The 14438-nt window shown below is 34.0% G+C and overlaps 2 protein-coding genes across 2 annotated transcripts in view; one reads left to right on the forward strand and one right to left on the reverse strand.

The window, feature by feature from the left end:
- The window catches only part of LOC111031689 (discoidin domain-containing receptor 2-like), a 135985-nt gene extending 125146 nt beyond the window's left edge, over nt 1-10839 (forward strand). Inside the window, 9 exon segments of the mRNA XM_022311740.1 lie at nt 1314-1427; nt 2005-2436; nt 3547-3713; nt 6317-6439; nt 7127-7236; nt 7679-7879; nt 8414-8506; nt 8626-8767; nt 9496-10839. Coding sequence (XP_022167432.1) covers nt 1314-1427; nt 2005-2436; nt 3547-3713; nt 6317-6439; nt 7127-7236; nt 7679-7879; nt 8414-8506; nt 8626-8767; nt 9496-9804 — 1691 coding nt within the window. The 3' untranslated portion in view covers nt 9805-10839.
- A 2260-nt stretch (nt 10840-13099) lies between these two features.
- LOC111031691 overlaps nt 13100-14438 on the reverse strand; it is a 32546-nt gene continuing 31207 nt past the window's right edge. Inside the window, exon 4 of the mRNA XM_022311742.1 lies at nt 13100-14029. Coding sequence (XP_022167434.1) covers nt 13658-14029 — 372 coding nt within the window. The 3' untranslated portion in view covers nt 13100-13657. The remainder of the gene's footprint in view (nt 14030-14438) is intronic.

Below are 14438 nucleotides of genomic sequence, written 5' to 3' on the forward strand. Positions count from 1 at the left end.
ACCATGATATACTTTGATCTGCTCGTACAATGTGTGCTTTACATCATCTTCCTTCTTAAATGTTTCGCGTTGTATGTTGTATTACTTGTAAACTAAAATCTTACAATAGAAGTTTTTAATTATCTAAGAGTGGCCAAACATGTACAGCGTGTATAAATCTGTTTTATTATTATCAGGGATAGTCATAGGTGTGACTAAATTCTTTTCTTTTCAATTTAATCAGTCATATTTCTGTTTTATTCTACCCGAATTCCACACATTTATAGAATAATTGTACTTTAAATTAAATTTAAAATTGGATTTTAATTTTTATCTGTACCTATAATAAAAAGTGCAATAATAATAATTATAATAACGTTTTATTCGCGTCGGTAGTTTTTTATTCACTCGGAAGCAGGATAACTATTATATTTCCATTATTTAATTTTCCTGAATTTTTTGCGTTTTATTCTTATATTTTATTAATTTTTGGTGCTCGCATAAAAAAGTGCAAGAGCCGAAGCTGGTTTTTTAAATCGTCGAACCGAGTATTTTTTAATTAAGAACTTTATATAAGTTGCCTGTCCACTGGGATAATAATGACAACGAAAATTGCGAGACCCTTAATTGCCGCGGTTTTTGAGGTGCTCTAGAACAATAGGCCTACGTAATTGCTTCTGGGCCCTCCTACTATCCCCATTCCCATTATCTCGGTCTACCCGCTTTAAATTCGTTGCTTTTTAACTGTGAAAGACATTCGTTATGCAATGGTGCCAAACCGTGTGCCCCCTTTACACTCTTGTACACATGCAAATTAATTGCCACGCACAATACTGGATGTGAGTACTGAGTATACATGCTTTAGAAAAATACGTGAAATATAATTAGTCATTATTCTAAATTATGACACGAAACACAAAAGTTATACGATATTAGATGGATTTAAATAACTATACATTAAAATATGAAATATTGTTTTTATTGTTAATCGTTATATAATTTTCATGAACCTAAAGTTTTAATTAAACAGTCTTTTCATACATTTAAATGCCCTAACCCGGCCTAACTGTTTTAGTCTCTATAGTAGACTGCTTGTCGTACTCGGCACTAATACTCTTTGAAGTATTATTGCTAGGTATAGTTAAGCTTACTAGTTATTCTGTCAAAATAATTTGGAAAACCTTTGAAAACATTTCCCTGGACTCTAAATATCAGCAAAATTTAAAACAATCGGAATTGTATAAAATAACTTTGAATTATTATATTTTCTTACTGATCATAACTCGTTACAATGTGGTGTTTATTTTTAATTTCCGTCTGTTTATATTTTTCAGATGTCGCACAGGGCAACTTCTCAGAGGAAAGTGTTGTGCCACCAGAGCCACCTATTCAAAAGGACGGAACAGCAATAAAAGATCATCAGGATCCTCTGAGACCGGAACTTCCAAGTATGAAGACCACGAATTATTATTATAATAATAAATAATTACATACAGTACATACAATACATTAGTCGTTAAGTGGATATCATACAAATTTTAAAGAGGCTTTAATCTTGCGGTTTTAAAGAATTTGTGATAAAAAATTACTATCGGCACGATGGCACCTATAGTCATATCTATATTTGATTGCATTTTCAAAGTTATTTATAAGTGTTCCATTGTCGGGACCGCTATTGCAGATTTGTTACCATTATTATTATTGTAACTCAATTCGGTACACATGTATTCAAGATGACATTTCTATCATAACAATTAGATATACTCGTGTTCGTGATTTTAGTTTTTCGACAACTCATCTCAAGCAAACAAATGTTTACTGATCAGTTGTGTTTTTTTTAATACACGTACGCTATCGATAAAATTCAATCGCTACGCCACCGATTTCGATATAATAATATCATAGTTATGTTCTGTTTCTGAACGATATTCATCATTCCGTAAACAATAATAATATATAATTTGCGTAACATAAATCGATGTCTAATTACGTACCTTTGGTTTTTCTTTCTCACTCGTTGTCCAGTCCCCACCGCCAAAGATGAAGATCAGACGTACATGGCGATCATCATCGGTGTGCTGATGGCTGTCATCATACTGCTGGCAGTAGCTATTTTCCTGATCGTGTCCCGGCACCGGCGGAGGAAGTGCTTTGCCAGCCCGTTGGTGGGCAAGAGCGCACTGGCCACGGGCAACGGATGTCCAGGAATGTCGTCTGGAAGCAGCTGCGGCACTGGCGGCAGTTACAAGGAAGCCGGCACTGGCAGCTCGGTCAGCCACCACGGCGGCACCGGTGGAACTGGCCACGGCCACCCGGCAGGCACTGTCAACGCTCATCTGCACGACATGGACAGGCTGATCCAGCTGGACGCCGAGCCGTACCAGGAGCCTTACCACGCGCACACGCCGTTCTACAGTTACAGTACTGTGGTGGTCGGCCGCAACATGGATTCGGGCAGTGAGTATAGTAATAGTACAAGATTGAATCAAATGAATTGGAACCAAATCAAACATTGATTTTTTTTACATCGAATCCGAATCAAAGATATTATTAGATGTTTGATTCGGTTCGAGTATTTACTTTCTGCATGTTCGTTTTTCGAAAAGTCAGTTGCACCACTAATAAATATTATTCGGTATGCCGGACTCAAACATCCGAATAAAACAAAATTATCAGCAACATTCATTTGACACAGAAAAGTTTAAAGTTTAAAATATATTTTATATACACTATTTTTCAAATCAACTTTAATCTATAAATGTCGTCGGTGTAACTACCGAAAAAACGCCGATTTAAAACAATACTTATTGAAAAAATGCTGTGATAAACTATTATTTCCTTGCATTTTTTCAAAAATATTTTATTAGTTCTTAAACCACTTCACTTACCAATCAATCCTCTTTTAAGACTCTCGTCAACTTGTTTTTGGTTCGTTACACGCGTACGAGAAACGAGACAAACTTAACAAACCTCGGCGTTTGTTTAACGTTAGAGTCGGGCGTTATCTTAATAAATATTTGTCGACAAAGCTTCTCAAGATTTCCACTGTTATTATATTAATAGTTGCCAGTAGGTACAAATATTGTCTAAATAATCATTCCAAACGTTCTTCAAATATTTTGTGTTAAGACATTTTCGTCGCTCTTAGGTAGCTACATCCTACAAGAGTCGCGTTTCTATATTATACTTTATTGAGATTTCGGGTCACCATCATATATATCTGTATATTATAATAATACAGGATTTGCCGCCGTGCTTGCTTATTTATCCTACTTGGAAAACCGAAATGCTGCATGGTGGGCCACACCCTGTATGTATGAATAATACATTTTGACCCTTAAACTCACGGAACGTTCAGACAGTCGAACGACTCGTTTTTAACGATGCACAGCGAACGAATGGATAAACGTCTAACTTTCATTTTGTATTTTAAATTCATTAATTAATGTACAAATGAATAGGTACTGTTTTTTTTCTTCAGCAAAAGTTGCAAAAGTTAAAAGATTTAATGAAGTTGTATTGTTTTCCGCTTTTGTTGAAGGCAACTTACTATTGTTTACCTTTCAGACTCTGCGTACGAATACGCTGTGCCCGAGACCGGAACCATGCCATTACTCACAACTTCGCCACCGCCACCACCGCCACCGTCAGCTCCTCCTGTGGCTCCTGTCACGACCGACACGTTCACCAGGAACAAAATGTATCCCACGGACGAAAGCAGAAGTAGTAAAAAAGTAAGTTTTAACATATGTTTTCATGAGAGTGCCAAGTCCGTGTACATAAATCCACAAGTGTTCTTGACTTGAAGGATCTCAAAAACAGTGCCGACACCAACGTCCACTTGGGAATAAATAATAAAACTGATCACAATTTATGAGCCCGACACAAGCATGCGTTTAACTCAATAACGTAACAATTTATTGATTTGTCTTTATTTAACGAATTTCCAAGCATCATAAATAAATTACATTTGTTCCACTTTGTTTACGACCAACACACAATCTAAGTAGGGAGATACTTTGATTAAAAAATACGAGGTATAAAAATATTTGGGACATATTTAATATTATCCGAAGTAAAAAATTAAAGCAGTTATTCATTTTTAATGTCGTTATAACTTTTCAATTATATTGATGATAATATAATATAACATGATAAAAATCAGTTAAGTACCTATATCTTAGCTCTTTACAGTATTTTATTATTCTAAACTAATTACTACGTAGCGACTAGCATTTACTTTTAACCATTATTTTTTATTTCAAATCATACTCTGTTATATTTTATCTTTAAGGTATACATTTATAAGGAAAAAATACTTGGAATATATGTATATATATATTGGTACTTTTAACACGTTGACTCATAATTATATCTTTAATATTATACACAAATTATAATTTTATTTAAATAATTGTACTTTCTTCGTTTTCTTTTTACTCGGGTTACCGCGGGCATCAAATATTCTTTTACCTACATTAATCTTGTTACACTCAATTACAGTATAACAATAAGACTGAAGGTATAATATTTCAGCTATATTTATTCATCAAAATATATACATGGTAGGTACTAGGTAGTTTATAGGTACATAATTTCCAAACCAAGCCAAACATTATTTCATTACTTTGAAGAATAAAATATTTATATTTAAAAATACTACGAAAGCCATAATGAATAATAAAAGTTGCATAATAGAAAGCATGGAATAAAAACTGAAAACAAATTAATAATACTGTGAGAACCACGAATAGATTAGTTATTGCGCTGTGTGCTCTGAAGTAATTAAACCCTTTGTCAGTCGTGGGTGTATAATTATTATTAATTATTATTGTAACATTGAAACACGATTCGCGGTTAGGTTTTAATCGAACAACTGAAATTAAAGGTATATAAAATAAAACAAGATAGGCATTTTAGAGAATTTTAAAAGACAGGGGAAAAAATAAATGAGGTGTTATTTTCCTCACTCCGTCGACCACACGCGTGTCATCGTCGTGCATCGTCCTCTATCCCCACAGTTTTCAAAATAATTTCGCCGAGAAATGATTTATACTGCGGCGGACTCGGCGAGCACGACGACACGCTGCTCCTCTCCACTTCTCCGCCCATGATCTCCTTCCCACCCACCCTTATCAAGTGTCGTTTCAATGAAAAGATTATGAATAATGGGCCGACCACGACTTGTCATGTCTCCTTGAATAGCGCCCGTTTGCCAGTGAGTGCGTGTGTTCGCGAGTGCGTATCTTGCACGTTGACTTCTCTTACATCGTGTATTGTACATTTGTTACCTCCACCGAGTGATTGATACAAATAGCTGTTGTGCAGTGTATTTTGTGATATTGGTACACAATATTATGCTCACCGGCGTTTGTCCGTTTAAGGGCGTATATACGTTTCCCGAGCACAATGTCATTATCAATAATAGACACAATGTACCCTGTCCGCTAAATGTTTACAACACGTCAAATACATAGTAATATACCTACGTAGTAGTATCGTCTGTCGTGTGAAAACGTCATCTGTGCGGACCACCTCGTCGCCATATATTGTCGCCATCCATTACAGATTACAATAGCCGTTGCCCGTTTGTGTAGTATAACATAATGTCATGATATGTATAGCTAGGTGCCCAAACTTGTAATATAATATCGTGGTGATGGCATACACCGTAAACGGTGTGTGCATTAACTGCAGTACACAGGATGATTTTATAGAACGTAAGACATTCGTTTTCCATATCGTTTCGTGTAAAATTATAATTTGTAATCATTATTATTTGTTTAACAACGACTCTTTGTTGAAAAAAAAACCCAAAAATCGACTGAGGGGAAAAACAATCATTCTGTGTATCATAAGAATTTAAGTACTTGCAGATGGAGCCATGTAGGTCGAGTAAAGTCATCGGCGCCAGACTCGATTCAATTCCACTTCAAAAACATCACTGGCCACTACTATGTCTATATTTGCTTACTTTTTAGTTTATTCGTTTGAAAAGGGTATTTTACACGTTTCATAATTGATATTTGATATTATATGGTTTAATATTATAGGTCAATTGGATCCCGAGAGCATTGACGAAAAATCAGATAAAATAGAAACTATTGGGAGGGGGAGACATTTTTTAAAAATCATTCCCGTTTTAAGATATCGTGTAGGCATAGCGGGGAACGGTTTGACATTTTGATCGTCCATCCACCCCCATCCCACTCGTCATTGACGGTGACCTATTAACATTTAACTCTTTACGGACCACGCGCATTACTATTTGTATATACAGTATACAGTACATAAACTACAAGTAATATTTATTTTTTTTGTTTTCGTTTTTTTACAGTCTTCGCAAAAACAAGAATCCCAGACCGCATTGAAACGCCGGCTCGAACAAACGCCTGTGCCCGAATTCCCACGGCACCGTCTGCGTATGTTGTCCAAACTCAGTGAGGGTAATTACGGAGCGGTAAGTTGTTGTCTCTATCCCTCAATAAACTAGTTTTTGACAATACGTTTATCATGTATTATTATTACTATTATTATGGTTAAATTTTTTTTAGTCGAATCCCCTATAGGTTCAGCTTATTTTTAGAAAGTTCATCAAACGACAAACATTTAAGTAACAGCATTTAACGCAATTATGTAGTGTTTTCTATTATTTTTATGCACATGCGCATAATTTTAGATTTTGGCAAATATTTAATAGATAAAACATGAACATTTAAAGTAAAAAGCAAAAAAAATACTCACCTTCAACTTTCTCGTGCATGAATCAAATCAAAAGTTTTAATATCCAAATTTGTCTATCGTGAATTGTAAGCACAGTTTGGTTAAAACAATAGACGGACTTTAAAGTTTTATTTGAATAATAAAAATACACTGTTTAGCCGAGCACCCGTGCATTAAACTTATACTAATTCGAGTTTAACGATAAAAAGTTTTATGTACATAAAAATATCTTTTGCGATTTTGAAACTTGTAGACGAATAAAAATTATCTTTTTTTGTTGTTTTCTATATATTTTATTACATTTTATTATTTTCTATACTATAAATTGTTATAAAACGTTTATCCAAGTTTATTTTGAATAAGTAATAATACATATCAAACGTATTAAGTCAACCAAGTAACAACATTATTCGATTTGTTTTAGATTTATGTGGCTGAAGCAGATGGTATCAACGAATACAACTCGAAAATGACACTGGGCAAGCGGCTGGTAGCCGTAAAATTCTTCTCGCCCGCACTGTCGGAAAAAGAGAGGTACGTTAATATCATGGGTAAAATATATTAGTTCACCATACATAACCAGTTATAGAGCTCAGCATTCAAAATTTAAATCAAATTTTTAATCTAAAAAAAATTATTACCCATTTTTTTATTCGGATTTTAACTGAAATTCAAATATAACGTTTTTTATAAGTGACTCGTGTATCGATTAAGTGACTGTTAACACATCTATTAGCTCATACCGAATAACGTGATTTCTAAATTATATGAATATAATGAGATAGTGAATAATTGATATTACATAAAATAAAATCAATCGCCAATTTATTGTTTTAATGATAAGACATAACAAACGCTTTATATAACATTCAAACATTCGTTGATTAATCATTACGGCGACAAGAGACCGGGATACCGATAAAATGATCCTATCCAATATCCGTACAACAATATTATAACGTTTTATATTTTTTAGAGCTGAACTACAAAACGACGTAAGAATATTGGCCGGCTTGGAGGATCAAAACATCGCCAGAGTGTTGGGCGTGTGTACCGTCGAACAACCACTATGCGTAGTTATGGAGTACAGTGAGCACGGTGACCTCAACCAGTTCCTCAAGACGCACGTACCCGTCGAAGCTGCTCGGAACCTGCCGCCCACTGTGAAAACCCTGAGGTATCTATCCGAAAACAGCGCGATAAAATAACAGTGACACTCGTCTTTATCAGTCGATTTTGGTGTTTTTGAAGGAAAATTATTCCGAACAGTTGTAATTTTTTTGTACAATGAGCAACTCAACGTACACATAACAATAATTGTCGATAACGATTGTGAAACATTACACCAAACTATCAATCATCAAAATTCTTTATTCATAACTGTGCGATTAAAATATTTATTTAAGGAGTCGCGATTGGCAACTGTACTCACATCTACACTTTGAAATAGTATGCGCATCATAAGTGGTTAATTATTTTGTTATAATATTTTATTCATGAAGGTTTTTAGAAAAATAACCCCTGGTCATACAAGTTGACAATTAGATATAACCCACTTTAAAATATAAGAATAATATGTAAAGACATGAAAATTTTCTGTTTTCAAAACACAAACATCGACTGATAAAGTGAGCGCTTTGTGAGTAATAAAACCAAACCCAAGACAATCGTTTTTCCTAACAACCCGTTTTCTCACGTTCGTAATTTTCAGTTTCCAATGTCTGCTGTATCTCGCCACACAAATAGCATCAGGAATGCGTTACTTGGAATCGTTGAACTTCGTCCACCGTGATTTGGCTACCAGGTAAACACAATGTGATTTTTACGTCAGCGCTTATCATTATAATATTTACAACGACGTACAACTGCATGTTATGTCGCTCCCTCGTCGACCGTTATATTTAATTTTCAAACGTGTTTCAGGAATTGTTTGGTGGGAAAAGCGTACAAGGTAAAAATCAGCGATTTCGGCACCGACAACGAAGCGTATTCGGCTGACTACTACAAACTGGACGGCAACCTCGGGCTTCCCATCCGATGGATGTCGTGGGAATCGGCATTCTTGGTGAGTTTAGCCGTTTTCTTGGAATCTATTAGAACATAGTATTATTGTAATAATAGTATGGTATGAACGGTTTATGATATAAATTATATAATAATAAATTAATGGTTTTTAATAGGAATTTTTAATAAAAATTTAAAATAATTTCTTTCAAATTATACTTTACCTAGAAACCCACATCGCGTCAACTTATTCCGAGAAAAATAACCCTCACAAAATATTCTAAATTGAAAAGTCCCTCTTATATAATAGTATTTCTATGAAAAATAATTCTACAAAATAAAATTATATTATACTCTTTGAAAATTACAGTTTCTTAAAATGTAACTGATACCTGAAAATAGAATTCATTGTTGTTAAAAGAAATTATCTACACGTTACAGTGAAATATGTACGTAATGGCCAGTATTACTCCATGAGCGAGTGCACTAGTCAAAAGTTTCAAGACCAATGGTTTCATGTAATATTAAATATTTAAATATAGGTATTGCATTTTAACGAAAATTTAATATAAAATTATAAAATATTATAAAAAAATATTGATTAAGCATTTTGGGGAAATGGGATTGGGGGGAGGGGGCTAGCCTCCATCAAAAATGTCGCCACTGCACTTCACCCAACAGTACTATTATTGTGATGTTATCATATTATATTAAGTGATATCGTTTACAAAACACAACTGAAATTCATGGCAATATTGTAATAACTTCGTTGTGTTTCGATTTCCACAGGACAAGTACTCGACGAAGAGCGACGTATGGTCGTTTGCCGTGACCCTCTGGGAGATCCTGCACCTGGCAAAGTCGCGGCCGTTCGAAGGGTTCCCCGACCACAGGGTAGTGGAGAACCTGTCGCACATGCACGTGGACGACGGCCTGTTCGAGTACCCGGCCCGACCCGCGTGCAGCCGGGACATCTACGACCTGATGCGCGAGTGCTGGAAGCGACAGGAGTCGGACCGACCCACATTCCGGGAAATCCATCTGTTCCTGCAGCGCAAGAACCTCGGCTACGCACCCGCCGCAGCTGGGTCGTCATGACGGTCCGGCGGTGGCAACGGCAGTCGGCGCGGTGAGCCCCGCGAAGGATGGCCGTTCGTGCTCAGGCAAAATGCGTCCTATCTGTCCGGGTCCGATGCGGACTGAAGTGCGCCGAAAACCCCGACGGGACCCACACCACGACTTTGGCGATAGGGTGGGCGACCGGTGGGTCGGAACCGACAACTCTCGCACCGCGTCTGATATCATGATAATTTACTGCTTCGACAATCTCTTTGGCGCGCGGGTTCTACGTTATTATAATAATTAATGGCTCGCGGAGCCGTCACCGCACGTAGAAAGTGCGTCGTTTGTTTATTAATTGTTTGTTTTATCTTTTCTTTCTCTGTTTCATAACCGACTACAATAATATTATGATATCGTGTTATATCGACTACTATCTCCTATATGATGCCATATTATACCTGTGTGCAAGTAATCCACCGAACCAAACTAATTAGTACTGTCCGTTCTTGGTCATTAACGGGCACGTACCTAGTTCGTGAGGTGTCTACTATGTTATCGTGTACATACAGATAAATATTAAAATTATATTATAAATGTATTGTAAATTGTAAAAGCTATATTATATAAATAGACTGATAGAAAAATAGGCAATAACGAATCGCGTCCGGCGTAGTCTTTTATCCGTGTCAATCTGTATTACAGATGATATTATTATGTGTACCACAATACACAATGAATACGGACTTGCGCGGTCGTAATTCGTTTAATAACTGTTGCTTGTTATTTTAGATTCTTCTCGTTGTGATTTGAGTCTCTGTTGTACATTTAACGTTTTATGTAAAACACTGATAATCGAATGAATTAACATATCTGCTATTTCCGGTTTAATCACTTATATTATCATGGCGATTCTAGTGGAAATGTAGTTTGCCAGCTGCCTACCTATACATTGTAATAATAGGCAAATAGTCGAGCGATTGATTTTGTCCCTCACCCCTCACAGCTCCTCCCACCAATCGCTCGATGCTCGATGTTATCCTCAAATGTTTGAGAAACGACAACCGTCGAAAAATATTCAATTGCAATAATGTACCTTTGTTGTTAAGAAATTTTAATCATTACATTATACTGTACATATAGAATCATTATAAATATTAATAATAACTAGTCAAGCCTTTTTGTATTTTATTTTTATTTTTTACTTGAGACGAATATGTACATAAATAATTTGTTCGGCTAATGTACAATATTTTACACCTGTTTAAATCATATTCAACCTGTATTATAATATTTTTTTTCTATAGATTGTGATATTTAAGTTACTTTCAAAATGTGACACTTTTATATAGTACACTCTAGATATTATATTATTATTATATTTATATGTAATATGTTTATTGTTAAGTTCATTAACTTACTTGTTTTTGAATATTGTATATATTATTTAATTTTGATTTATTTATGAAAATGTACACAACATATTTTATATTTCGACATATCATTTATTTTGTTTTTTTCAAAAAGAAACCACCGCTTGACCCGCATCTGTTTCGTGTCAAAACCTATTCCCATCGCAATAACAATATATTATATATCTGTGTGTGTATATAATATATACTATAATACTGTCTAGTTAAATTGTTTTTATATTAAAATTATTAATTGGCCTCTGGTGTCGTAAATGATATAATATACAAATAGCAATACATTGAACATTTTGTTATAAACTAACAATATAGAGATATTATTATATCACCTTAATCGGAATTATATTTTATTGGGTACTATAAATGGCTATAATATAACATATTAACTATTAAGCGCTAAAGGTGTAAAAATAACATAATTTAAGCCAAAATCAGTAAGACTTATTAAAATCTCCAACATAAAACTACCCAATATATATAAAAAACGTCAAAGATATAAAAATATAATATAATTTATGCCAATATTAATAAAATTATAGTTGATTTTTAATTAAATTTGATATATTTCAGAATATTTTAAACCGTCAATACCGTCAATAATCAATATTAGGTAAAAATATTATTATGGTGATAAATTAATAGGTACGTAGCTAATATAAATATAAATAAATTAACAGAATAATATTTTCAATTATATAAACTATCTATTTAAACAAGTTGAATGTTTGATCTTACATTTTTCAGATATTCTATTCTACTTATTGCTTCCATATAGTAAATGTATCGGTTAGGCCCTCATCAGGTGTAATTAATTACGAATTTTAGTGTGACATAAATTACATTAATAATATGAACTGATTAATGACCAATGAGCAACAGAAAATTGGTCTTTAAAATATCGATGATATCTTGTAGTTTGTATAATATCTTTATCCGAAATTGCAGCTCAAATTTCTGAAGGATATGTACTAGATCAATGTATATTGTATATACCTCCAAACGGCAACCACTGACCAATTCTCTTACATATCTATATTTTTGTTCATTAAATAAAATGAATTTATTTGTAATATTAATTGTCTGTATAGCGTACGCAAAATTCGAATGCATACCAAGTACATACCAACAATATAATATTACAACTTATAAGTTATAACACAAAAACATCGCATCAGATAATCAATTTTTCAGGTATCTCAGATTTTGTCTCTTTTGTACGATAAGATTTATTTTTTGCCTATCTCGTATTAGCGTTTATGTTTTCACCGTTATAAATTGTCATTTTGTAAAAAAATCAAAATATTATCGACAAAGAACATTTTTTTTTCAGTATTTCAGTATATTAATTAGCGATAATAGTTTTACAATTGAGCTTAACTCTATGGCCAATATATAAGTATATAAAATAGACTAAAATAATTACAAGCCCGAACATTATACACAGTATTATGTTATATTAATGAAAAATAATAGTAATTAATAATTATATAAGTTATAACAATGTAGAATAATTTATATTTATCACAACCACGATAAGTAAAGTTACATCGAAGCAACCAAGATCAACAAGACACAGATTAGGATGCATTGTTCACAAACTCATCCAGGGAATAACTTAAAATATTTTAACATGTGCTTGAAAAGTTACAAATTGTTAAAATCCAAAATTATTCACAATAAAAATGTCTCGAGTAGAAGCATACAACAAGTATTGTATAATTAAATAATCAAACATTTGAACAGCGATGACTAATAATTACTAATTAGAACATATAAATTGTTACATTTACTTTTTGTTTTGTTGTTGTAATTAATGAATTAATGAATTATTGTTTTATAATTAGGAAAACCAATTTTTAAAATATTTATATATAATTGTATTATTACTACAATACAACTTTAAGATTTTTTCTTAAATTTGATATAAACTTACTGTTTGTTTTAAATGAAGTTATAGAAAACCATGTTTGACATATGTAATAATGTATTTTAACGGAATGTTTCATGATACTATAAAGAGTATATTGGTAATTAGTTCATATTTACGATACAAAGACTAAATTGAATTACTCATTATCTTTATGAAACTGTAATTATAATATATATACAGGTAATTATCGTACTCGTTGCAATAGATTTAAATTTAAATTAGCGTATCAACTTCTAATAATAATAATAATAATAATAATAATAATAATAATAGTAATAATACAAATAATAATAATAATAACACTGTATGCAAATACGAAAGAAGTCTTACAGCAATGATAATAAAAAAAATATTATGTAGGTAATTTACAAAAATACGCTCGAGCCGTCGCTGTCGAAGGCGCTAATCATTAAACATAATTCTTTATACTTTTTAAAAAAAAACTACAATGTTACGTACACATATCGCATTAAATCAGCGACAAAAATTGACAATAATAACTGCAAGATATCGGTTTATGTAAGAAAACGCATCAATCGTCATCCGACCTCTGCCGAATGTGCAGGATGAGCGGCACCGTCCTGGTCTTGATCACCGGAAGCGGCTGCTTGCCCTGGTAATACTGTTGGTGGTGTCCGGCCACCGGCGTCCGGTACACGTACCTCCACGTCTGCGTCTGTCCGACTGGCGGCGGTCGCATCACCAGCAGGTTCTTCAGGTCCTGGCGGCTGGACAGCTTGCGCCCGTGCTTGCCCCTGTTCGGCTTGGTCCCGGGGTTCCTGTGCTTCAGCTGCTGTGGCTGGTAGTGGTTGTGGTGCGCAGACGGTTTGATCGCCGACGACGACACGCTCGTCACGTGGTTCTTGTTGCTGTAGTCCTTGGAAAGGTCGTCGGTCTCATGTACCTGTAACGAAAAACGCCGTTGAAATAATTCAGTGTAAGCTAAAGGTAGTCGCAAAATACCGAAGACAGTTTTTTTGTGGCCGACTAGTTTTTTTTTCAAAATCTCGAGATGAATTCAAATTATGGTTTTTAGATGTTTTATCAATTCATTCAATTCACTAAAGACACTGTGAATGGTAACCAAAATGACGTGTAGTGAGATATGGTAAAGAGAAAACATGCGCCGTTACCAGGATAGTATAGGCAATATATGTGACGTTCCGGAGCACCAAAATCGGTAACAATCTACAGTGAGGTTTAGCCCATGGCCCAAGTGTCGGAGGTTATTTAAAAACAATTTACACAGTGTATCAGTAACATCTTTGGCAACGTTTTAAGGTTTTTTAACGTCATTTCAAATGTTTTGAACA

The sequence above is a fragment of the Myzus persicae genome, unplaced genomic scaffold (assembly GCF_001856785.1).
Source record: "Myzus persicae strain clone G006 unplaced genomic scaffold, MPER_G0061.0, whole genome shotgun sequence".
NCBI lineage: Eukaryota > Metazoa > Arthropoda > Insecta > Hemiptera > Aphididae > Myzus > Myzus persicae.